Genomic DNA, 25,222 nt, shown 5'->3' with positions numbered 1-25,222 from the left:
TCCCAAATAAGGACGTGGGCTCTCCCTCTTTTACCTGCCCATACAAAGTTTTACCAAGTATTATCAGTGGGTGTGAAGTGCAATGAAGTCTGACTGGACATTATAAACGCTGTGCTGTAGCTCGAAGTGAGCTTGAGTTATGACCAGGCAGGAAACGGGCTTGACGTCTGTCATCTCAAGTTTGAAGTCAGTTAATGCTTAATAATGGATACAGCGTGCGATGAAGCACGTCGTGCCCATGGTCCGACGTTTGAAGCAAATGCAGGCTAAGATTACAAAAAGACTCAGTGTTCAAAATAAATCCATCAGCTCTCATTTATTGGAAATGTCCCTTTAAATCCAAAGCCACATTGTGAGTGGACTAACAAGACTCAAATCAACAGATATCAGATAAAAAATAAACTTCATCCACAGTTAACATTTTAACACTTGTCTCCCATAAGTATAATTTCTCTATTCACAACTTATTGCAGAGCAGAGAATTATTGTTGAGACGGTGTCTGTAGAATTAGAATATCAAGAACCTACAAACTGAAGAACAAAATGAAATAAAGTTTATTGTGAGGTCTGCTAGGAAAACCGACGCCTTGTTTCCAAAGAGCTTCATTTGGATCAGAGGTTGGAAAGTTACTGGGCAGGATGATGAAAGAGTGGAAGGACGTTTAATTTTCAATTAGTGGTTTCATTCTAAAATGCTGTTTTGCAAAGAATGTTAGTTGGTGCTTGTTGCTCAAGAAACAGACAGATAATTACATCCACTGATGTCATATTGTGTCGTGAGTGAATGACTCAAGATGCAGCTACTGCAAGTAACTGATTCATTATCATCATTAAAGATAACCTCTGCTGGTTTAATGGAAAAAGGTCAGTTTAGTGGTCAATGGAGGTAAGACTCAGCCTCTGAAACAGCTGCGTGATGTCTTCTGGGGGAAGTCTGGTAAAACAATCCTGATGACATCAGCTTGGCTGCAGATCTTTAATAGAAAGCCTGCATTGTGAACTGGGGTTGTGGAATTTGAAAGATGTGGGCATTTTCCAGGGGAGTGTCAAAAGAAAAGATGCTTTCAGTTGTATTATGGGAAATGTAGGATCCAGCTGTTTTTTTAGCTTGGCACATACATATTAGTAAAAGTCAGGATATCTTGGTCTCTGCTGCTATGATTTGGACCATTTTGTAAAATGTAGCCTTTGCAGGAATACCATGATCACACTCGGTTACACCTGGAAGTAGTCCAGTAGTCCTGTGGAATCTGTTGGCCACTCATCAGCTGGGAGTTAAAGGTCTTGCTCAAGGGCGCCTCATTGGTGGCAAAGAAGGAGGCACAAAAACTGCACTTTTATTATCCCCACCCAGATTTATCCTGTCAGACAAAACTACCAGGGCTCAGACAGCAGCCTTCCAGTCAAAAGTTCACTTATCTAACATTTAAAACCACTAACATGTTTCTTGTGAGTCCCCAAACTGCATGGAAGTACCACTTTTAAGGAACCAAGCACCTCTTTAACAATTTTTACCAAATAACACTTGTGACTGTAATTAAACAGTTTAACTAATGAAAACACAGTTTAATTGCTTAAAAAGGTGTTGTTGTCCTAACAGATTGACACGTACTAATCACAGTCTATCTACCATCTCTTTACTTGAAGACAGCCACAGTCTGCTGGAAAAGTGTTTACCGTCAGGGCTGCAAAACACAGCAGCAGGTCTTGGTGAAACGACTGAAAAGTTTGATTGAACTCATGTCAGCCAGGAGTCAACAAATCACTTGATTATTTTGTCTGATTAAATGAAACTGAGCCTACTCACTTACCTATAGATGTGTTCGTTGTAATATTCTGTTGGTGTCTCAAACTTTAAATAACAGTCATGAAGAGTTTCATATTAAATAACTATACAAATTCTTTAATGTGATCCTTCTCTTCAAAATCAACCTGGATGCCTTTTTTTTTAACACAAAACATTCAAGGAGCGTGTAATCTCCTTAAATCTTACCTTGTTCAATGTTTTAAAAAAACATTCTTCACTGCAGTTGTTACTAAATTCATTGTCTGATTGGCTCAGTAACCTTGAGGGGGCTGAAATACACTGAAGCAGTAAATGATCTGTATCAGACTTCAGTGTGTAGGCATTTGGAAGGCAGGTAGGCCACAGACCCACGACCCTCAGCCGTGTGATTCAGTTAAATTGAGTTTTGGGCGGCCTGGAAGAAACAATGTACTTATTCATCAGCTGAATCCCATACGCCCACTCCTCCTTTTGCAGTCGTGATTCACATGTAAGTCATATGGTGAGCCTGAACACCTTGAGAATTAAAATCACCAGGGCCAAGCATGTTTGTTATAGTGACACAGAGCAATTCCTGTAAAAGCCCAGTCTTCTTTTGTGATATTCACTTTTCAATGGAAGTGGAAAAGGTTATAACACAAGCTTACCCCTTTAACATTTGTATACATTATTCCTCTCAGACCGGTCCCAAGAGTTTTAGGCAGCTTACGCTGTTAAAACAAGTTGAACAATCTGAGGAAGGATCTTGAAACAGTGAAGCCTGTGGTTTGTTTTCCTGTCAGGTCCCTACATAATGGGGCAGAGTGAGTATGTGATTAAAAATACCCACTGAGGAGGATCATGAATCATTTGGAGTTGGCCTGGATGTTTGGGGGCCTTTTAAATTCACAGGACAAACCATTGTCATTAAAAAGGGGGATTTCTCGCTTGCCTCTACTGGCATCTCACTGTGTTTCTCTGTGCGTTGACATATCAAATACAGGTGCATTGACTTTATTTTGTAGGCCTTCCATCTAGAGAGCTTCATCTGCCCACACGAAATTTCAAACTTCTTGAGAAGCTTGAAAAATTGTCAACTTCTTGAGAACTTCTTGAGAAATGCGTTTTGCACAAATGGATCAAAGATTCCCCACCAAATGTCAGCCTTTGGTACAGAGAGGTTTTAAATACTCCGCCTCACAGAAGATTACAGGCAGCTGTACAAAGAAAAGATGAACTATTTCTGAAATTTACCTGCAGACCTGAAAGTTTTACTTATGAAGGGGAAGCCCTTTTCTGAGTGGAAGATGCACTCCTACCCGCAACATGTCAACACAGGGTGAAATGGCTGCTGATGAGTGGTTACCCTAACTTCACTTGCACATACATGGACTAATCATCTGTTAACCTCACCTTGCAAGAATGATTAACATCCTGGTCTGATATATAAATCTTTTTCATATTCTTTCAACGAATCATTCAGTTATTCGCTTTTCTTCTTTACTCTCTATGCTATCTTTTGTATCATCTTTCATCTTTTATAATTTTATTCTTTTTCAGATCTTTTTTTATTATCATTTATATAATGTCTTTCTGGGTTTTATTCATGTATATATTTTCAACTTTTTATTAAATTTTAACTTATTTTGCATTTATTTACTTAGTGTGTACAGCCAGTCTCTGTGTTACTCAGGATGATTCAGAAAAAGCCTTCAAGAGTTTTCAGCTGAACTTCTCTTCCAGAAAAGTAGTTCCCATGAAATTGTTCATAGTGAGGTGGTTTTCCCCACTGGGATGAATCAACACCCCTCAGACACAGTCAAAGCATGAGGTCCATGCTCCATGAGGTGTTGTTTCATTGCAGGTCCGTGGAATTATACCAAGTTTATGTCTACTCTCTTTGCAGTATTTTCTAGCATCACCACGTACACAACAAATTAAATAGCCAATCCAAGCATAAAAATTACACTTTTATTAGAATATCAAAATATCATATACAAATCCACAATAAAAGTTTCTTTAATTTTCCCAAATCAGCAACCCATTCACTGCCTCTCTGGTGCAAGGGGAATATTCTCCAACACCTACACAGTCTTGACGATGTAGAATCATTCATGAGCATTTAAAAAATTGTGATCCAGTTCGTCACTACAACCTCCAGACAAACACACTCATGTATGTAATGTACGCAGAGAGGTACAGACACAGAAAGTCACACACAGAGTTCTGGGTGAGTGGACTGCAGCAGGGAGCTAATCCCTCTTTCACACCCATCTGCTGACCAGTGGGAATCTAAGGCCCTGCTTTTCCCTGATGTATTGTAAGCCAGACAGGCACATCCAGCAGGCTCAGAGGGGCTCACGAGTCAATGACCGCGCACAGACACGGTGGTAATGTGACTAGTGGGTGAAGTTACCCACTTGTCATATGACCAGATATGACAAGATATTTCTTTGCTTTGTTTGTGACATTTGTACGTGTACATTTCCAAGTAAGTTAAGAGAGCACTTCCTTTTTAAGTGTGCTGGCTGAGCTGGAAACCAGTGGTTTGCAGATAAAGATACCAGTCATGCACTTCCTCAACAACCTTATGTATGTCACACATTCAGGATGCACTCACATGTAAAACTATATAATTTCTGTTTTCCAAAATTCTGTTAAAAGCAGAAACAGTATATAATATCTACTGCAGAATCATTCCTTGGTTTTGTTAAGTGCCACAACTGCTTATTGGTGATAAATTGGACACAGACTTGTGGAAGACTGCTCTCTCATCTACAGTAACAATTGGCATATGCAAACAATTTACTTGAACTCACTGAGAGGCCTCACATTCAAAAGTATAGAGAAACAGTATGCTGAAAACAACCACATTAAAGTTTGCTACCTGGCTTCAAGTTATTTTTATTTTTCACACTCAGTGTGTGAGAAGAAGGGGCTGACATGCAACAAAGGTCCCAAGCAGAGTTGTAGCCTGGGGTGTTGTGGTAATATGGTATGCATCTTACATCGCTGGGTCACCAGGATGTCTCAGTATACTGTACCCCTGACAGGCATGAAAGACTTATTGACTGGGTTGAGAGACCCGAATGCAATATTCTTAAAGTTCATTTCATATGTTCGGTGCTGAGAGATAAAAAGCACCAAAGAGCTGTTCCGTTTTCACAAGAAAAATAGCTGTGGTGTGTCACTGAGGTTAAGAGAATGTTATTGTATGACTGTTTGTCATTTTATTCTGAACTCAGTCGACCACTAAGAATCTTCAAGGCTGTCTGACACGGCAACAACGATGCTGCTTATCTTTTCTTTATATGAAAAGGGTGCCTGTATAAACCAAGAAAATGGTAGAATTTTTTTCACTCAGTTAAAACAATTAAAATGGTTTGATACCATTGACACTTACCATCCTGTTTTCTTATGATGATGTGACTGTCTTAGTTCAGCTAAAATACCAGCATTGGATAAATTAAGATAATGAAGTACCAAATGTCTGGAGATAAATGACTAGTGCAGTTTTTTGATGATGATGATCGTCATGACATTACTCAACTTGGTCACTAGGTGGTGCCAAAGGCTTAAACATAATATGCACATCCAAACTATAACATGATCCTCATGAGAGCTGGTGTTCATTTGTAGGAATCTGTATTACATTACCAGCTATTATAGTAATTTCATTCTGTAGCTTTGCCCATTTTTGGGCAAACACTGCTAGTGTTCACTTACTGTGCTGTATATGCATATGTTTGCGAAGAAAATACTAAAGAAAATAGTTTTCCGTTACACATAGTACACTTAGTGCTGCATGTACACACACACACACACAGATGGAATGACTGGGAAATAGGGAATTTAGTGCAGAATACTGGGTTAGACTATTAGATTGTAGAGCTCTATGTGTGTGCATCTCAAAGTCCTGAATGTCTTGTTTCAGACTGTATGGGAACTGCAAAAAAAAAGAAAAAAAAAAAAGTCATGAGCTACAACAGAGTCACAAAATGCAAAGAAACTCTACTGTCCTACAAATCAGCAAGAAGGTGTGTTTCTGCAGAAATCTTCCTGAGAATTGTAAGTTCTGTTATCTGACTGACAAGCTGTGATTTGATTACAAACAAGGCAAGGTGATAAATACAGAAGTCCAATTTGTTGCAACTGCAGCAGCATGAATAAAAAACAGTGGGCCGTTCATTTCTGCAAAGTGTTGCACACACACAAAGTCACCAGATGATGGCAGAGTTTGTTCAGACTGATTGGTTTCTGACTGTATTCAGCACACAGCGGAGGGAAGAGTAGGACGGGTTACTTTAAAAACTATCCAATGTCATGTATGTTTTACCTCAGCTTGTCAGATTATTTTATTCCAATATTTTCATAGTCAGAAAGTATCTGTTTTTTCATTGCAAATGAGAAGAACCCAGGGACTTATTTATTTTTGAGAAAAATAGTCATCCGTCACCGTATTTTGATATAATAAAGAGTGATGGAAGTTAGACCAGAGGGAAAAGGTATAGGTAATGTCTGTACGACGGGTAATGACAGTTAACAGTTAAAAATTTGATCAAACAGAGTAAACAGCAAACTGTATTTTCATTCAAATCTATATGGACATATTACATATCAACAAAAGTTCAACTAACTCCAAATATAATGTATGATGATGTATCATACCACATATCACATTAAAAAAGGCTCAAACACAAATCAAGCAAATAAAATCTCACATTATAAAGAATTTATTGCAAGCAAACAATACCATAAATAATATTTACAAACTATTAAACAACATTCCTTACGGGTTCCATGGATTGCTGGTAAACAGTCTTTCTGTCTTGGATAAGAATGAATCCTTTTGCAGCTGAGTCATATCACGCTGACTGCAAAACGCATAGATGTTCAAAGCTACATTCAGGAAATGAACTGAATTTTTGATAATATGCTTAAAACATAAACCTTCTTAAAAATGCTGACTTCAAACACAGAAAGAGCTTTTAAAAAAGGGGTTTTGTCTGTATTCACATTTCCAGTTCGTGACTAAATAGAAAATATTGCGCGTTTTCCTGCACCGTCTGCAAGAGTTCCTGACCATTTGTATTGACTGCAGTCTGGTTAACAGCTAAACAGTCTTGACTGGTGTTTAATATTGGCAACATGACAGGAGACGAGTTAACAACACTAGAGAGAAAGGCTGTATCTGCACTGTATACACGCATGTAGTAACACAACAACCTCACCCATCTGCAATGCATTTTACATCAAGATTTTGAATCTGATGAATGATTTGATTGGCCTTCAGTTTACGCATGGGGCGCTAATTACTACTTGACAAACTCTGCTAACGTGATGAAATCTGCCTTTCATAAAAGAACGCTAAAAGAATTCACAGCAAACTATTTCCCTCTTGGCATTTAGTTTAGGCGTAAAGAAGACAAGTTTCAGAAAGAAATCAAAATAATAGAAAACTTCCGCGTCCAAAAACATCTTAGTATTCCAAACAATTATCCTGTTGATTGTCCCCATTTTTTAAATCAGCACTGACTGAAAAAGTGTCAGAAGTGCAACTATGAACAGCTGCTTTTGTTAAAATGCTTGTTTGCAGTAAAATAAATGCTGTGTTATATAATCTTATGCTAGTTTCCTTTGCTTTTAAACATTCCAGCAAGTTGAGTGGGAAAAGGAGAGTGCGTGTCTGATGAGTCTCATAGATTCTCACTCTCGAGTCATTGTTGTCGTTTCCTCTCTGATTCTAAACAAAAGTTCTCAAAAGCCTCTTCTATCTCAGGCTCCATCTCATCTTCAGAGTCGTCGTATCTGTGAACACAACAAAATGAGACTTTTGAGATCTTTAAGACAAACATATTCCTGTATTTCCATGTGTAGATGATTTGTGTGACTAATATTAACACACTCCATAATATGAGAGTGTGATTGCCATTTACACAGCGCAGAAAAACACAAAGTCACACACACATAGACAGTGAGAGGAGAGAGCAAGCTAAGCCCTCTTTAACACCCAACTGCTGACTACACTGAATCTGAGGCCATGGGTGACCCTGTTGCATTGTGGGCAACTCAAACACATTTGCCAAGTTCAGGGGCCCACAGGTCACATGATCTGTGTGAAGCTGCCATGCAGTCACATGACCGCCGAGTACCAGCACAGTGGTACTGTTGAACTTTGACAAATTTGTGTCTAAATAAAACCATGCACTACAGATGAATAATCCAGATGGTTGCAGTACTGAAATGATCCCAACTGCAACTGACCTGCATCCTTAATACATGTGCTACAGCAGAAAAAATATACATATATATATATATATATATATACATATATACATATATATATATATATATATATATATATATATATATATATGCACACACACACACATCTACACACAAATATGCATATTGAATAAGATAATATAGATATGAATTTACATGAAAAATAAAACAACGGTATACACTTGACAACCAGTGTAAAGAAATTTCACACACATTTTGATTGTGTAATAACCCTATTATAACTTTTAAATGACTTTAAATGGTATCTATGGCAACAAGCATTGACAAGTCTCAGAGTAAAGCAGGTGACCGTGACATAGTAGAAAGGCACTTTATGACGATTATAATTATGATGCGCACTTACACTTCATTTCCATTTTCTCCATAAATATCATGGAAGTAGTCCTGCCTGTCCAGCATCTCTTGGTATTTCTCAGCATATTCTGTAAAAGCAGACAGAATGACATTCAAAAGGTGTTCATTTAAAGGACTCACCAGCATCAGTCAAGCCAACAATTACTTCCATGTAAAATAGCAATGTACTGTGTTTGGGTGGAAAAACATCTATTTTCCCGTTTTTTCCTATCAGCATATTTTGTACAAATGTAATAGAATGTAAAATATTTTTAAAGTTTATTTGAGAATTCAAATTTTTGTTTCACCGATCAACCAACTTCACATGAACTTTAATGTTAATTAACATTATGTTCTGTCTGCATGCCGTCACTAACGCAGAACCTTTTCTTTTTTTAAAAAAAAAAATCAGCAATAATAAACACATTAGTCGATTTGTATTTAACACTGATTCCATTTTGGATGTAAGACTTGTATTTAAAAAGAGCACAGAACTGCACACTGTACTGAACACTAATCTGTGCACAGGGTTACTGCAAATAAATATGTCGATTTTTAATCATGTGCTGGGAAATTACTGTTATCTACATACACTCAACAGCATTACACGCCGCAATAAGATTACAGGCAGCTAAACATCTAGCAAAGGCTGAATTTAGCACTGGCATGCACAGCCAACAGTACAAACTGATTCATTCTTTCACTTACAAAACCCCTGTTTTCTACAGATATTGTACTTGTAATACTAATCATAAGCTACAGAACAAAATGCCTTCTGACTTGTTTTTAGTTTTGTGTGCACAGACTACACTGAAATTGCTTAACAATGGACCTGTGTTTCATCTTGTTTTTTCTTAAATATTTACTACTGAGGTGACTTTGCATGTCTCTGGTGCCTGTGACTGACTGAACAGAAGTAATGAAGGCAGCAAACTCTATGCTGCCCTTTCTTGCTCTATCATGAACATATTAGTGCAGCCTCACCTGGGTCTGCTGCTGTAAAAGGAGTGCCATCTTCTGTGTAGAATGTAGGTTCATTCTGAGCAGACAAAAAACAAATCCATAACAAACAGAAATATACCACATACAGACCATAAAAAAGAGGGAAAATAAAGCACATGGCACAGCTGACACACACCATGAAGTAATTAGGGTCGTTGTCTGGAGTGGCGTTGCTCACTGCTGCTGCTGCACGGACTCTGCCCCAGTCACTAGATCTCAACTCCACTAGTTTCAGAAGCATCTGTCTGACATCCCTGAGGAGAAATATGCAGACAGTTTTACTCAGGGTGTCCTTGAGGGTTCAACTCTAATCTGTTTTGAACTGCTTTGAACATGTGCCTGACGCTATGTTAAAAATTCACTGGTACACATTGGTTTCATTTCTAAAGTTCCCTTCAGTATAAGCCTTGAAAAGCAGCTGCACACAAAAGACCAAACTGATATACACACCTGCTGCAGGTGGCATCCAGGAGAATAGTTTCTATTCTTTGGATGAGTTCTTCCATGTGTGGTTTTCCACTCTCTTTCCATGCATCATCCAAGACAGAGCCTGTCAACTGTAAACTCAAAATATAATCTCATTAAGCCCCTAAACAACCGAACCACCTGAAAATCTGTCAATTTATCTAATCGAGATTTAAAACCTTAAGCAGTCTGACAGCGCAGATAAGATTTGCGTCCACGGGATGGTTGAACAGAGTGTTCATCAGATCATTCAGGGCAGAAAGGAGGATATCTGCTCGATTTGGAGGTCCTTTTCCACTCTTTACCTAAACAAATGGAAACAGATTGACACAAACATCAACAAATGCCTGACTGATGCAATGAAAAGGTTGAAGACATGTTTTGTAGTATTTGGTCGGGATTGATGGTTTATAAAACCAACTTGAAAGTTGAGGTTCTCTTGCAAGAAAAGAACTCTCTATCTTAGCTAATGGGGATCCACATCAATAAAGAATAAAGCTGGACAGCTTGTGAACTTTTTGTATATGTTATTCAATGAAGGAACAGCTGTCTGTCAAATTATCAAGCGCACTTAGCAAGTACAGCAAAGTGTTTCCCTCAGCGCCACAAGAACAGCATGAGGCACTGCCACCCAGTAAGCACTGCCTGCGAGGCTAAATTCAGGACAAGGTGTGGTCAAAATAAAGACATTGTGTGAAACACAAAGGAGGTAAATTATTGTGTTGTTTACAATTTGACGAACTAAAGAAATAAATGCATTTACACAACTTCAGGAATTATATAATGCTTTCTGAAAAAGAACATCATACCTCCAGATTTAGATAGAGCTCTCCCAGAAAGAGCACAAAAGAGTGGAATTTCTTCTGAGTCTCTGCATCTCCTCGGACAGCTGCATCCCTCCGTTCAAACTCTATTCGACATCTACAGACGACAACATTCCACCTTTATGACGACTTGAACAATGACATTTAACGCTGCTTTGCATATTCACCTTATTATTTGTAGCCCAAAATAGCTCGTCAGTTTGTAGCACTGATTAAGTTGAGTGAAAACAGAAATAAATCACCTTTTCAGGAGCAGCTGGCGAAAGTTGCCACTTGGTGGGCTGATAGTGAGGTGATGGGACAGGTGGTTACAGAGCCTGGCACCCGTGTAAGAGAAGTTTGGAATGGCAGTAGACTGCAATGAGAAGAAAATGGAGCACCTTATACAATTATGTTTTTTTGTCAAAAACATGCATGTATATTTATATCCAACATGGATGCTGTTTAGACAAGTTTGGTTTAAACTCACATTATTGAATATGTACATAAAAAGCAAATGTGTCTCTCCAAACCTGTGTGAAGATCAGCTCCACCAGCTCGTGTAACAACTCTTCAGTAGTAACCCAGGAATTGAGCACACCAGTTATGTATTCAATATCCGATTCAAAGGACCCTGGGGAGGAGCTAAGGTTCCCAAGAAAGTCTGTGACCATGTCAGCCAAGGTTGGTTCACAGTAATAGCTTTCGCTGTCATTATAGAAATTGGGATCCTACACAAAAATCACAATAAAAACATCAAAAACAAACCCAGAGAACTTTGTTGTGCTCATGCAAAATAATTAAGTGTCATATTAAAAATCTAAATTAATGACATTGTGATCTTAATGAAAGTAATGACAGATGCACTTTTGACTCACTGAATATCAGAGGAAAACCATTACGATATCATGTTTGAAAAACACTTGAAAAAATGTAAGTAACAGTAACCAGAATAAAGGCACAGACTGTGTAAAAAATTCCTCTTACTTCATACAGGTTAAATCCAGCAGGAACAAACTCTGGGGCACTGGCTGAAAGCTGTGATGATTTGACAATAGAATCCACTTCATTCCACTTGCTGGAAGCAGATGCACTATTAGGATTTGCACTTTGTTGCGGTTTGTTCTGTCTTTTAAAATCTGAAAGGATGATGACAGATGTTCTTAGTCTTTGCTGTATGGACAATACTAATCCACATGGGTAAATTCTTTTTTTCTTTAAAGTATTCCTTGAAAAATATTAATCGTCAAAATATACATTTCATTTCAAAGAAAAATTACGCCAGAAGGACGCTGTATGGACTACAATATCCACGTTCATCGCACTGTATAAACATGTCATCGAGTGCAATAATGATTAGTTTTCAATTTTAGGCAGAATTAGAAATCTGTGGGGTAGAGGAATGAGCTATAACAGACTCTGGACACAGACAATGCTTGTTAGTAGGGTCAATTCTTTGTTGGTTTTACTCTTAAAAATAGGGAAATTGGTTTTCAGTGTGGTCACACAATTTAATATTAAAAAACACAAGAACAATGACGATACAATACAAAAGAATACACAATACTTTATATGTAGCCGGACTAAGAGTTTCATGCAGGTGTGATTTTGACCCATGTGAGCCTTTGCATATGCACCTTCCTCAGTGCTGCCACTCGTAATGGCTGATGGAATTAAGGAGTTCCTGGCTCTGTTCCTTTTGCAACTTGGGGCTCAAAGACTTCGATGTGATGGGAGGGACGTGAAGCTCAACGAACAAGGGGTGTTGTGGGAAAACACTGCACTAACACACACATCAGCAGTTGCACACCATCAGTCAGCAGAACCACGCCTCCCACTCCCAGACTTATTGTTTAAGGTCATACTGCAGGGGTAGGTAGGGGACACTGCACATTGGTGTAGCAGAGGAGGAGAACAACGTGTGTTTGGGTGACTACCATCCCAGAAATTAGTACTGGATCATCCTCCAACTACAGTATAGTATTTAAATATATATATAAACATATGTTTTTCAGGCGCAAATGCCGATATATTCTTTGTCCTTTCTGGTTAATACTGATGCGCTTCTGTCTCACTTTTAAAAAAGATGTCCTTTTCAGATCCGTCTGCAGCACTGACAATTGAATCAAGTGAAATACCGGCAGTCCACAAAAACATCACAACGGGACTTTCAACTGTCCCAATATTAGACTCATTCTTATGGTTGTAGAGTTGATACCAAAAATAATAAGGTTTTACAGATACGTTTAATCTGTGGGGCGAACAAACATCTATCACCTATACTGTCCTGCCGACCGCCAGCTACTTAATCAGATTTAAGGAAACTCATTCTTCCTCTTTGCTTTGCGTTAGTACCTCGTCACAAGGTTTGCGATAGCGAATGATAGCGCTGCATTTGTTAAAATAGCATTAACTGTGGCGTAACTAGTCGACAAGCTGTGTGACATCTGAGTGGGAGCTTTATTTAGATGTTGCGTTAATGTTACCTCATTTGAAAATAACAATCCAACAGGTGCACGTCGCAACGCCAAAATGCTAACGTTAGCTAACATTAACCGTATCTAACCCCTAGCTAATGCAGCGAGTAGCTTGAACTTCTCCCCTTCTTGGAAGAACTGTCACCCAGAGGGAATACTGGGCGTAATGTTTAAGTTAAATTCAGGCAAGCACAGCTTTAATCCCCAGTGACCATGTCAGCGAATGACATATTCTCTTTTACATAAAATCGAATCTGAAAGTAGCTATTAGCTAACTTAGCTCAGTTATCCTTGACGTTAGCTAGTTGACAGCTCCATACCTCCAGAAGTCATGTCGCTGACAGTGCTAATGTTGTTCTCGTTAAAAGGCGGGGATGTCCGCGGCTGTCTCAGCGGTTCCCTTTGGTTGAAAAGCGCAGTTCTGGCGTCACCATCGCCGGCAGGACCCACAAGCCCGGGGTCAGCTAGAAGATTTCGGGTCCTCCCTGCTCCGGGAGCTCGGTCGAAATTCTCCTCCATGACTGTTGGTTTGTCAGGCTTGACTCTCAGAGCAGCATCAGCAAAAGCTGGTGAAGTGCTGTTCACCGTACCAACTGCTTTTTTTTTTTAGTAGTAGCAATTATTTGTGTTGTATCACTGCAAAACACGCCCTATCGCTCTTTCATGGTGGCTTTTTCTCTACCGAATAGTATACACAACTTTTTCGCCACTTCCTTTAACAACAAACTCGCTGCCGCTGATTATACATGACAGTGTTTGAAATCAAAATGAAACGGGCTCCCTCTAGTGGCCTGGAGTGGAAGCTCCGCCGCAACCCTGTGCACAAGTATGGTGCAGCCTCAAAACTCAAAACAGTGCATCACCTGAGGTGCTAAGACTATTCAGATTCTTGACAAGTAAAGTGAATGTCACAATCACACAATACAATAGTGACTTGTATTATAAAATGTATTGTGTATTTTTTGTTCGGTCTAAAGGACGGGTAGCCTAATTTCTTTGGGAGAGCAGTTGATGGGTCCTTTAGTCTTTCTCATCCCAGATTCATTCTTACTTTTGAAATTTATTTTAACAATAAATTCATAAGATCATAATTTATCATAATTTTTGTGCAGTTCCTACAAGAAGTATTAAGCAAAAAGGTTACTTAACATATCAAGACCATTTTGTGAGTGTTATACATTTATTTCTTTTAAATTATTGACTTTATTGTACATGAATGCTTATATGTGTACTGTTGCAGTCATTTGAGGTAGTGGGTATATTATCTATTGCTGAGTAGCATGTGAGTTAAGTTTATGTAAAATGTATGAGACGGTATTTCTCCCTGACATGTACCGTAGCATGAAGTAAAAATACAAAATAAATAAAGTAAGATAAGTAAGTAAAAAATAATAATAAGTAAAAAAATGTCCAAATTCCCCCTTCAAAGCTCCATCTCTCTATATGATTTGTAAATTATTGCTCACGGTATATTTACTCATTTAACTGTTCAGATATACATTTTTACATATTATCTGCTACAAAATTTGTGTGAATGCTATTTCAAAATATTGTCTCCACTCACAGAAATGGTGGAGAAATACAAAATTTCTTGATTTTAATTTTACCTTCAGTCACATTTAAAGAAAAAAAATAGTTTTTGCTATGAAATTCTCAATTTTATTATAACCTTTGCTTAGGTTGTGAAAAAAACCCCACCAAATTTTCAGAAAACATGTCGAGGACATGACCTTAGTGTCTACAGTGTCACTCCCTGTATGTGGGTTTAGGCAGTGGTTTTCTGCACAACATGAGGACATAATAATGGACCTGCTAAAGGGTATGTGTGGTTGAGTGGGTTTAACAACCTCATATTGATCTAAAATATTTGTCAGAGCACCAAAAGGTTGGATAATTACATTTAACTGATGTATCAAACACACATTTATGCGTCACAGAGAAGACTCTGGACCTGTGCTACCCCTCAGGAGTGCCTCTCTCCCCGAGCTCGCTCAGTAGCTGCCCACTACAAACATGTGTTGCACCAGACCTCTCAGTGTAAGTATTCATTAGTTGTTTCAGCCTCCAGACATTTTCCACTTGTTTCTCAAAGCTGGCTCACATTATGCCACAGAGAATTCCCGTGCCAGAAATGCGGAGAGCCACTTTGATAAAAGATTACTCCCCCTATTTTCTGTTATTGCTGTTTTTCCCCCCATGCCAGTGTCTTGGAGGGAGTTCAAACATTCACAAGTCTCAGGAATGTACAAGATGACAAATGACTTGGATTTGTGTTCACGTGCATACTCACAGATTTTAAATGCAAAAAAAAGGGTGGTTTTATGTTTTGTCACTGTGCATTATTTAGGTTAAATCCCTGGTGATTTATTGACTGCATCATTAGGTTACATACAGAGCAATTAAAGACAAATCAAGGAAAAAAAGAAGTGCTACTGTATGTGGACTAATTTCATACCAGGGACCTATCATGTGCTCCTTCTTGCAACTTTAGAAAACAAAACACTTCTAAAACATTTTTAATCCAAGAGAAGCTTCTAAATTATTTTGTTTAAATTCCCTCATAAATTGCACCCAATAGCCCTCAGCTGAACTTTTAAAATCCATATAAAAGAACGTCTAAAGTTTTGTCCTCGCAGCGCTCAGAAATGCAGCAGGAGTTTTGCACAATCACATGAGGGGAAATGTAATCGACTGAGCTGCGCATGGTGCAGAGATGGCCATGAAATCATGTTCCATATGTTTCCCTCACTGTCATGGTGGAATGCACTTCAGCATTCCTCAGTATTAATCATTCGTCGTGGTGATTCCTTAAACAACCATTAAAGAGCAATATACTCAAATGCTTTCCTGTGCTCTGGATTCCTGTAGTTCAGATCCCTATTTTATCTTGTTTTCTTCTTTTTCTTTTGATTTCAACCCCTTGCCCCTTTGTGTCACAGTCACGAGCCAACTCGGATGACTTTTTGTCTCTTGCAGTCCGTCTCTCACCTTCCTGTCTTCGTCTGCTCTCCCAATTCTTCATGCCTTCGCTGAGATGGATGTTCAGAGAGGTGGGATAAGAGAGCAAGAGGTCCGGAAGCCTGTGGTGTTAATGTTCTCCCCGTGGTCTTTTGATCTGGCATCAGGGCAGCTGCCATTGATTAGTGTGTTTGCAGATGATTACTGAGGGAAGTGGGTGGTCAGACACAGGTCATATCTCTCCTTCTCTCTCATTCACATTTCTGCCTCCACGCACACACACACACACACACACGCACACACACACACACACACACACACACATTCAGATCCTCCTCTAAGGCCCATTAGAAACCTTCTGGCAGCAGTGATGCAGGGCAACTTGACAAAACTGTTGTCATATTTTTGCTAGTATTATCAGCAGGTGCTTTAGAAGCTGCCTTTACTATTCAAGCCCTGCTGCACTCGGGGAATGTTGCAGCTCCTCAGTAATGGGGTGATATTAGGAAATGATGTCACCATCAACAGGCCATGCAAGTAACCTCCCTCCCATTTTGTTGTGGTCGGTCTGTATGTTTCCCGTTTGTTTGGGAACTAATCATTAGTGCAATGGTTGCCACATGGAATATCTGGCCAGGCATTAATAGTTGCCTTTCGTCCCTCCGTACCGCAGAGGGCCAGATAAGAATAGACTTATCATGACCCCAACGTTCCTCAGGGTTTATCACTAGCAGTGAGAAAAGTTTCTGGGAGTTCAATGAAAGAAAGACTGCATTGCAGGGGAGAAAATGGTATTTTATTTTCACATAATAGAGTTCCTATAAAAAGTAAAGAATGCAAAGGAATGTTTGCCTTGTAAGTGTTCCCCTCCAGTTAAATATCTCACAAAATAAATAAATCATTACAATACAGTCAAAACACAGTGGTTAAGTATCAAACAGTTACTTTAAATGTGTTGTATCATCCATTGTTTAATGCTGTTGTGATAAACTGACCAATTATTTCCCCAGTCTTATTGGTTTTCTATTCCTCCCCCTATGTTGCGGATTATTTGCTGTCTCACAGGACAATATCGATTATAAATAATATCTTGAGATATGTCTGCATCTACCACAGTTCATTAGCTAGGACATTATCTTCTGTATTGTCCACATAACACACAAACTCCAGTTGTAAACTGTTTGGCACAGAAAAAAAGGGTAAATATTGCATCCCATGCCACAGAAAACACAGATATTATCTTTTCCCACCAAAATAAAGTACATGATCTCAGTCAAATCAGGAGCAGAGACCGTATTTTGTATAACAGTGTTAGTGCCTTCTTTCCAAATGAGAGATTTCTCAGTGAATGTCTTTATTTTTACAGATTTTTTCACTATTGAAAACCTGTCTGTCCAGTGCTGCGTATCCTCCTTCTCCACTTTAATTCTCCAGTTCACACCACAATTGGAAGGAAGTGGGTGGCCGTGTTCTTCCTGCGGGTTTTCTTCCCTCTCAGCGGCTTCCCATGGACGTTCAGACCCACAAACATCTGCCGCTTCTTGTTCCTCCACTCTGCTGATGCGTACGTGTTGTAGCCGTTCTCCTCAATCCGCTCCTTCAGGGTGCAGTCGACACCAAACTCTCTCTGGAAAAACAGCGGGTATCAAATTTCAGTGTTATAACCCCGACATGTGAGGTTAAGGCAAAACACAGATCATTTTCTTGTGCAAATCCATTGTGGTTGCACATGGTACCTTGTTTATCTACTGCTCCTTAATCTACATGGCATGTTTTGCTTTGTGTGTTTGAAACTAGTGTGCACTTTGAAAATTGGACAGCTCTCCTGGAGGTTCACATGTGTCTTCACTGGCCTGGTTGTGATTCACAGTTGACCCAGCATTTAGAGAGGTAAAGATAAGGACAGGACTTTGATAAGGACAGAAGAATCTAACACTATCTCTGTCTCTGGAGCATCCAGATTGACCCCTGACCCGGATACTAACCGCTCCGTATAGTTCTCCCTTCCTGCTGATAGCCAGATAGTAGTTGCTGTTCAGCCCTTTGATGGCCACCACTCCCACGTCCACTGATGTGATTTCCAGAATACCTATGATTCAAAAAACAAAAACAAAATACCCAGTTGTGTCAATATTTGTTAACAATGAGAGTGAACATAAGACCTGCTATATTACTTGCTGAAGTGAAGTGATTTACAACACATTGCATGCTCATTACAGGACATTTACACGTGGGAATACACTGTGTGGGGATTCTGTGTTAGGTCTCAATTATTCTTTGTGCACATTTATCATTTCAGTGATATTATAAAGTTACTTTACAGCCTACACCTGTGTAACAGATTCCAGCTGTGCAGGCCATTTAGTTTGAAAATTAATGGGTGCATACCGCAGAGATTCTCAGGTTGTTTATGTTCTGTTTGGTATTTGGGTTTCCAAGTCCCTATACAAGTAATTCAGGTTCCTCATAGGCTATTACAGGGGCTAATTTATACCCTGGTTAACAAGGGCATGCTTTTGCCGCAGACAGCTGTGGTTATTTGTGTGGTCTCAGCATCAGAGGTCAGAGAGATATAACTTCCTAATGTGTCCTTTGACCACAGAACCTACTTGTCTCGTCTTATGCTGGTTTGTGTGTGCATGTGTGTGTGTGTGTGTGAACCTCCCCGGGTTCCCATGGCATGTTTGATTTCATGCCTCCCTCCCTGACTTCCTTTCCCCACTTCCTGTGAGCAGTCGTTATTTTATCCCGATAAGCACACATATGTGTACAAGTACACACACACACACATCCAGACACACACTTCGGCATGGGGGTGTGAACTCCAGAGAGTCAACGACATCCTTTGATCAGGTCAGCAGCCCCTCCTCTGTCTGATGACTGTTTGTGTGGCAGCCTGCTCCACTGTCAGACCCACTCACCGGTGGCTGGGGGGCCTCTGAGGCTGCCAGCCTTGTACATGAGTGGACAGTGGAGGATGCAGGTGTGCCCCCAAAGAACAATCCCTCTCTTAAAAATACAGCAGCTTCTCTCCTCGTCCGTGAGGTCTTGACTGTATCAGTTTCTAGTTCAAACAGTGGCACCTCGAGGCAGTGAGGTCTGAAGCGGCAAGGCGGTGGTGGGGACTGTGACACAACGGCCATTGAAGATCTGAGAGTAGCTGGTTTCTGTATGGGATCAGGTGTCGGGTATGGAGTGAGCATGTAAGACAATCTATGGCAGTCTCTGGCTGCTCTGTAAACATGGGAGGGATGAAAGGAAGGAGAACAGAGGAGGACAGAGGAGCCATGACAGTGAGACTGGGGGTGGAGTGAGGATTAGTAAGGCTGTAATGATCACTGATCAAAGTCAGCCACCGGAGGCAGGGGCGAGACAGGTTGTATACACACACACACACACACACACACACACGCACTAATGCACGCTTACACACTCACGTAGTTAATATTCCAGCAGGTGAATGTGCACTTGCACACAACTTGCACACTCAACCTGGCTGTGAAACTACAAACTCTCCCTTCACTGTTCTCTGCTGAGTGCTTTGTTTGGCCCACAAATAAAAAGTAGTAAATTTATGGCTGGAAGTATGGGAAAATGACAATAAGAGAAAACATGCGCTTCATTTAACTTCCTCCATATTACAAGATCAAACCTTTAATGTGACAACAATGCTTTGTGTGGGGCAAATTTTACACACCACACAAGCAAAACGGAGCCTGAAGTCAGCCAGCCAGGTTCAGTTGTTTACTTGGGGAGACAGCAGTTTTTCTTTTGCATGCTGGTTGCTTTTTGCTAATGTGTGGCTTATTTGATACGCTCTGTTTGGAATTACAACAGTAAATGGTGCGTTGGTTGTGGAATGGAGGCACACTATGCCAGTGAGAATTAAAGGTGGTTTTTCCACAGTGGGATGCCAAAAACCTTGTGCTTTGCAACTTGTATGTTATTCTTTCTCACTCTTGCTTTGCTTCTTTTTAAAATCAGTGCTCAGAGATTGCTCAAAATACAATTTGAACCAATTAGGTAGAATGTAAATGATGATAGGTGTCATTCCCATGCAGAAAAATGGTGTTGGAGTGAGGTGTAAATCAGGATATACAATAATAACACTTGATAAGGACCACACTGAGTGTATTTATACAGAAGGGATATCCATCCTCTTCCCCGCCTTGGAGAAGAGCTATACATCTCCATCTCCAACCTCCATAAGAGCACCATCTGTTTTTTTTCCCCCACACGAAAGGCCACTGCTTTGATTAAAGGAGATGAACGAGCACAAAGACACACACACACACACACATTCGTACATACTATATATACACACACACATCTTGAGCCATGTCCAGAAGCATCTTGCACACATGGTCTGGCTCCGACAGCACAGAAACACAATTTGTGGCCTGACACACACATACAGGATTTTGACAGGCTCACCATCACAGCCCTGGATAATTAACTTAAAAAACTCTTTCAAGCTTTTGCTTGAGATTCGTTTAGCAATATTTCACTCTTCAGAGCTGCTAGTTGTCTTTAAATTTAGGAGAACTCAGCTGTGAATCATAGATATTTTAATTACATACTTACGCTGTACCGACAGCTACTTAGCTGACTTTAACATAATCTCCCTCCCTTACCCTCTGCCTCTCTGTAACCTCAGCACTGGCTCCCAGCGGGTTGGAAAGCCATGTGGGACAGTTTTGCGCTGGCATCCCCATAAATCTGCAGGAGGCTGGATACTGGCTCTTTAACAGACAGTGAGCTGGGTCCTCACAGGGCCACAGGCAGCACCTAAAATCAAAGCCTACACGTCCCTTACAACTCATACTAAAGCGTGATTAATATATAAATTCATCTGTCAGTAAACTTGAATGCTGTGGGTCAGCAGAGGACCTGTAACTTCTGGCTCAGAACAAGATAAGCTGTCCTCCACTCATTGAAAAAAAAGAAACCTTGATATTTTGTCACTTCAAGGGACCATAGAGGGTCTACAAAGGACGTCAGCCCTGGGATCATGTCTAGCCCCAGGGGCCAAAGCAAAGACTGAAGCTGCTGTTGTGTAGTATCCTTTACCGTGAGAACCTGATACGAGGGCACATAATCCACACACAGTGTCCCCAGGCCCCCTCAGGACACAGCTTTTTGATGGCACCACCATTGATACTGAAGACGCACGGCTTTGATGTGGCCACAATGATGTTCAGCCATGTCATTCATGAACTTGTACCTCTAGAGACTTCCCTGCGCTCCCTTTCACCTCGGTCCTCAATACGCAATCTGCACCAACTCAAACAGAGTTTCAATAAAAGGCAAAGCGCCCCTAAAAATGAGGAGTTGTGGCTCAATACAAAAAGAAGACAGAGGGGTAAATCATCTTCCAAACATACATAAAGTTTGGGGTGAATTTGCACACCACTATTATGATAAACTGAGTCAGACTTCCTTACGCCACTTCAGTTTTACAACTTAAAAGAAACCACTAAAAAAGCAGCAGTGAAGGCTACACAGCGTAATACAGTCAGTAAATAAAGGTGTCTCTGTCATGACCTTGTCAAAACAAACATCTCCCCTGACATTCTGCCTCCCCGTGCCATTTCCCCTAAGTCACTTTGATTGAATGTGTGGTTTAGCTCTCCCAAGAGGAACATTAAAAGGTTCCATATACACTCACTTTGGGGTTGGGGGACAGAGAGAAACAGGGAGGAAAAGCATGTGAGATGGAGAGCGATGTATGTATATGTGTGTGAGTGTGTGTGTGTCAGCAGTAAGCGAGCACATGTGTCACTATATGATCACACACCCACTGGAGCACGCGAGTGCCCGCTGGCTGATAGGCACACACACGTAGCTCAGTGGGAATGCTGGGGAACTAATGAGAATGCTATTTTACTGACTGATATGCCGAAACATACAACATGTAATCACTTTAAAGACATGTTTCTCCGAGTGAGCACGTCAAACTGCTTTAAACAAATGTCTGATCTGTGACTGAAGGTATGTAATTTGCTCAACGTTGGCTGGCAGGCGGGCAATCTCAGTGGGAGAGTGAGAGAGACACAGAGAGGCAGAAAGAGTCTGAAAGCATCAATGAGACTGACAAGCATATCCTCCACCCCTCCCCAAAGCCCTGTTTCTCTGTGGTTGTTATCAGCGCTGTTTACCCTGGGCTGTGAAGACCGCCTGATAATGGCCGGGTTATCTGCCCCTGCTCCTTTTTAAGCCATCTGAGAGCTACCATCATTGTGCCGAGTGTTTGGACAGGAGAGATATCAGTGGGATGTCTGGTTTAAAACAAAAAAGACGACTGAGCGGGGATTGCTTCATCCCACCTACCAGCCTGTTGACATCTGGAAATGAATGAAAAACTTGTATTTCAATCCAAAGTTTATACCAAATCAGACATTTGTATTTCCAATTCATATTTTTTTGTGTTGATGTTACCTAACTTATTTTGGCCGGCTTTTTTTCTCTCAAATGAATGAACACCTGGTTTCTCGAATTAGAAATAACTAAATACTTAAGAGAAATGTCCTTGACTTAAAGCAAACAGTGAACAGGTGATTTTTGTTACGTGTGACAGAATTAATCATTCGAAATTCAAACAAGTTCAGAAGTTATCGTTGCAGACGTTGCAAGCCTTGTATGTGTATAATCGAGTAACACTGCGTGCGTAGAATCAAGCCTTAATTCTACGCACACAGTGGCAGTTTAAATGACACGTTTTAGTGCAAACTGAACTTAGATTAGGTCACTTTAACTTTTGCTGCCCCAACGGAGACTCATATCAGACTTTGGGTCCGGTTTCCTCTTTTTTGCCTATTTATGTACATTAGTGATTTACTTACTGAGGGGGTCATCCTTGCTCTTGGTTCCATTGACCTTTCCATTCTTATCGATCCTCAGGAAAAACTTCTGGAAAGAGAACAGCTTCCTCCTCCTTATGTCCCCTTGAAGATGATTGTAGCTGCGCACATGCCTGCCCTGAGGAACCCCAGTTCGACCCAGGGGCCCCCCAGTGGCCCTGAGCCGCGAGACGACCTCAGTCTCAGAAATGTTCAGTGGAGACCTGAGATTTCGTGGGTTGGTGAGCCTCTGTCTGTCCCTACGGAGCTGATGGCAGGCCGCCCCGGGTAGGGTGAAGGAGAAAACCACCAGGGCAACCAGGAGGGGCAAAGACAGTGTGGAAAGCAGCGTTAATGACCTTTGTCTGGAGCTGGTCCCAGAAGCAGAACGAGCCCCTAACCCAGCCCTGGAGCAGGACGAGGCAGAGGCAGCCTTACTCCCTCCAGCAGCCCATCTGATCATGGTAGTGTGCTGTGTGGAGGACTAGAGGCAGCCTCAGAGCCTGGGACATGCTGCTGGGGGCGAGGATAGGCTGGGAGGGCAGGGAGGAGAGCCCTCCACAGTCCAGGCAGGGTGAGATGGTCCTCGTAGAGAGTCCAAATTATTCAGAACCGGTGTGAAATTCTTTGATTTGCCTCTGAATTATTTTTGACTGTTCAACAAGTCACTGTGTTTCACGCTGATATTCCACCGAGTTCTCTCCTCCACTGCTGAAAGGTTTTAGGCTGATGATTAGAAAGTCTGCAGTCCAAGTCTGTTTCGGAAAATTTAAAAAAAGTCTGAATGAATGGAGATTACATAAAAAACAATGCACCAATTACCTTGTGTATGTTCCAGTAAGAGATCTCTTTTTCCACTTCCTTTTTTTTAATTCTTTCGAAATTGTTTGTGAAATGTTGACTATTATTCTTGGCTTCTCCTGCGGGACCCTTGTATTTCCAGGCAGTTGCTCAATTAAGAAAAAGAAGAAAGTGAAAAAAAAAAATCCAAAAAGATAAAGTTCACTGATATCCAGGTAGAAAATTTGCCATGTGCCAAACTCCTTACTTCCAATGAATTAAAAAAGCACAAAATCAAAAAACGGTGCACCACACAGTCTACCTGTCCGATAGCTGCTCCACACACACTCCACATGTGCAGGAAAGCATTTTCAGATCTCACTCTGAGGAGGTAAAACAGGACTCAAGACTTATAGAGGAACGCTGGTCAATCCAGGCGCATGTCAGATAATCCATCTGTCTTCTGTTGCCCTGCTCCTCTGGCTCTCTCCTCATCACTCACTCTCTCTCTCTCTCTCTCTCTCTCTCTCTCTCTCTCTCTCTCTCTCTCTCTCTCTTCCCCCAAATTACTCCACCTTCATGCAGCATAGAGGTAACGGTCCGGGGAAGTCTTTTCCTCTGTCTGAGGGGTGAGTCAGAGCTGTTCGCCTCCTGTTCGTTAGCTCCTTCATAGGAGGATTCCTCGTGTGATCTCCTCACCTGAAGGGTGATCATAGAAAATGACTGTTGTGTTGTGTGTAGCTGTGTGACTCTGCTAGTTATTTGATCCCTCCCTCCTTTACTCAACTTCCCCTCTCACATATGGGAGCAAGTACTGCTCTGCATATGTGTGTGTGTGTGTGTGTGTGTGTGTGTTTGTGTGGATGCCTGCATACAAGCAAATCTAACTTATGAGAGTGGGTGATAGCAGGGTTTATCTGAATAGATGCCGCGGGGCAGGAAGAAGCAGTGTGGTTGTATTGGATTGGTTCCTGCAGCTACAGATTGTGCTGATGATTGCTTTATTGGTTAATCAAAGAGTTGTCTTGTTTTTAGTGATAAAAAATGTTGTTTTTTCCACTCAACATGTCATGTTGATTTTTGTAATCCAGAAAATACACGTGCCTGCATGGTTGAACATGGGGGGGGGGGAGTATCACAAATTGAAATCCACCCACTGACTACTGGTTAGGATGTGACAATCATCCTCTTCTGTCTCTTCAGATAAAAGTCATATTAAGTTACTATTGAAGGTTCCAGTCTGGACGCTTGCTTATCGCAGCCATCTTGCTAAGGCCTCTCTCTTTCCTTCATGGCACTAGTGCGTTATCTCCGCAGCAGAGCTGTAATGCAATGAAGCTCTCCAGTTTCACTCACCAGACCTCAGCCTTCCTTTGTGATTCAGGTGTCTGAATAGGCCTTAGCCGGTGAGACTCTCTTTTGAGAACTTTGCTCCTCGAGGCAAGGCAAGCACAGGATGGACAATGTCATAGTGGACCAGACAGCAATGTACAG

General features: G+C 40.8%; 2 protein-coding genes across 3 annotated transcripts; both read right to left on the bottom strand.

Annotated features, from left to right (window-relative positions):
- Window positions 1–6,482: 6,482 nt before the first annotated feature.
- On the bottom strand, window positions 6,483–16,267 carry paip1 (poly(A) binding protein interacting protein 1). 2 transcript variants are annotated; one of them, XM_046388018.1, is made up of 11 exons: window positions 16,140–16,267; window positions 11,662–11,813; window positions 11,208–11,405; window positions 10,938–11,050; window positions 10,681–10,792; window positions 10,051–10,176; window positions 9,857–9,963; window positions 9,543–9,660; window positions 9,389–9,443; window positions 8,415–8,493; window positions 6,483–7,573 (listed from the first exon to the last, which is right to left on the bottom strand). In XM_046388018.1, exons 1-11 carry the CDS (start codon window positions 16,171–16,173, stop codon window positions 7,483–7,485), a joined length of 1,185 nt encoding a protein of 394 aa, XP_046243974.1. In that variant the 5' UTR covers window positions 16,174–16,267; the 3' UTR covers window positions 6,483–7,482. The 2 variants fall into 2 exon arrangements, with proteins under 2 accessions (XP_046243974.1, XP_046243973.1); XM_046388017.1 differs by lacking the exon at window positions 16,140–16,267 and adding an exon at window positions 13,472–13,876.
- Window positions 16,268–16,872: 605 nt separating this feature from the next.
- Window positions 16,873–24,271, bottom strand: fgf10b (fibroblast growth factor 10b). Its single transcript, XM_046386347.1, has 3 exons — window positions 22,952–24,271; window positions 18,095–18,198; window positions 16,873–17,736 (listed from the first exon to the last, which is right to left on the bottom strand). The coding sequence occupies exons 1-3, from the start codon at window positions 23,409–23,411 to the stop codon at window positions 17,545–17,547; spliced, it is 756 nt and encodes a 251-aa protein (XP_046242303.1). The 5' UTR covers window positions 23,412–24,271; the 3' UTR covers window positions 16,873–17,544.
- Window positions 24,272–25,222: the final 951 nt, after the last annotated feature.

Source organism: Scatophagus argus, chromosome 4 (genome assembly GCF_020382885.2).
Source record: "Scatophagus argus isolate fScaArg1 chromosome 4, fScaArg1.pri, whole genome shotgun sequence".
NCBI lineage: Eukaryota > Metazoa > Chordata > Actinopteri > Scatophagidae > Scatophagus > Scatophagus argus.
This window is presented reverse-complemented; position numbering and strand designations above follow the sequence as displayed.

Excerpts from the sequence above, each read along its gene's own strand:
- paip1 (XM_046388017.1), bottom strand. The coding sequence starts at position 13,670 with ATGGAGGAGAATTTCGACCGAGCTCCCGGAGCAGGGAGGACCCGAAAT. Across the intron at positions 9,661-9,856 it reads CTGGATGCCACCTGCAGCAG|GGATGTCAGACAGATGCTTC; the intron begins GTGTGTATATCA and ends ATTTCTCCTCAG. Across the intron at positions 7,574-8,414 it reads GGAGAAAATGGAAATGAAGT|ATACGACGACTCTGAAGATG; the intron begins GTAAGTGCGCAT and ends TTGTGTTCACAG.
- fgf10b (XM_046386347.1), bottom strand. The coding sequence starts at position 23,411 with ATGATCAGATGGGCTGCTGGAGGGAGTAAGGCTGCCTCTGCCTCGTCC. Across the intron at positions 18,199-22,951 it reads GAGCAAGGATGACCCCCTCA|GTATTCTGGAAATCACATCA; the intron begins GTAAGTAAATCA and ends TTTGAATCATAG. Across the intron at positions 17,737-18,094 it reads AGGGAGAACTATACGGAGCG|AGAGAGTTTGGTGTCGACTG; the intron begins GTTAGTATCCGG and ends CTGTTTTTCCAG.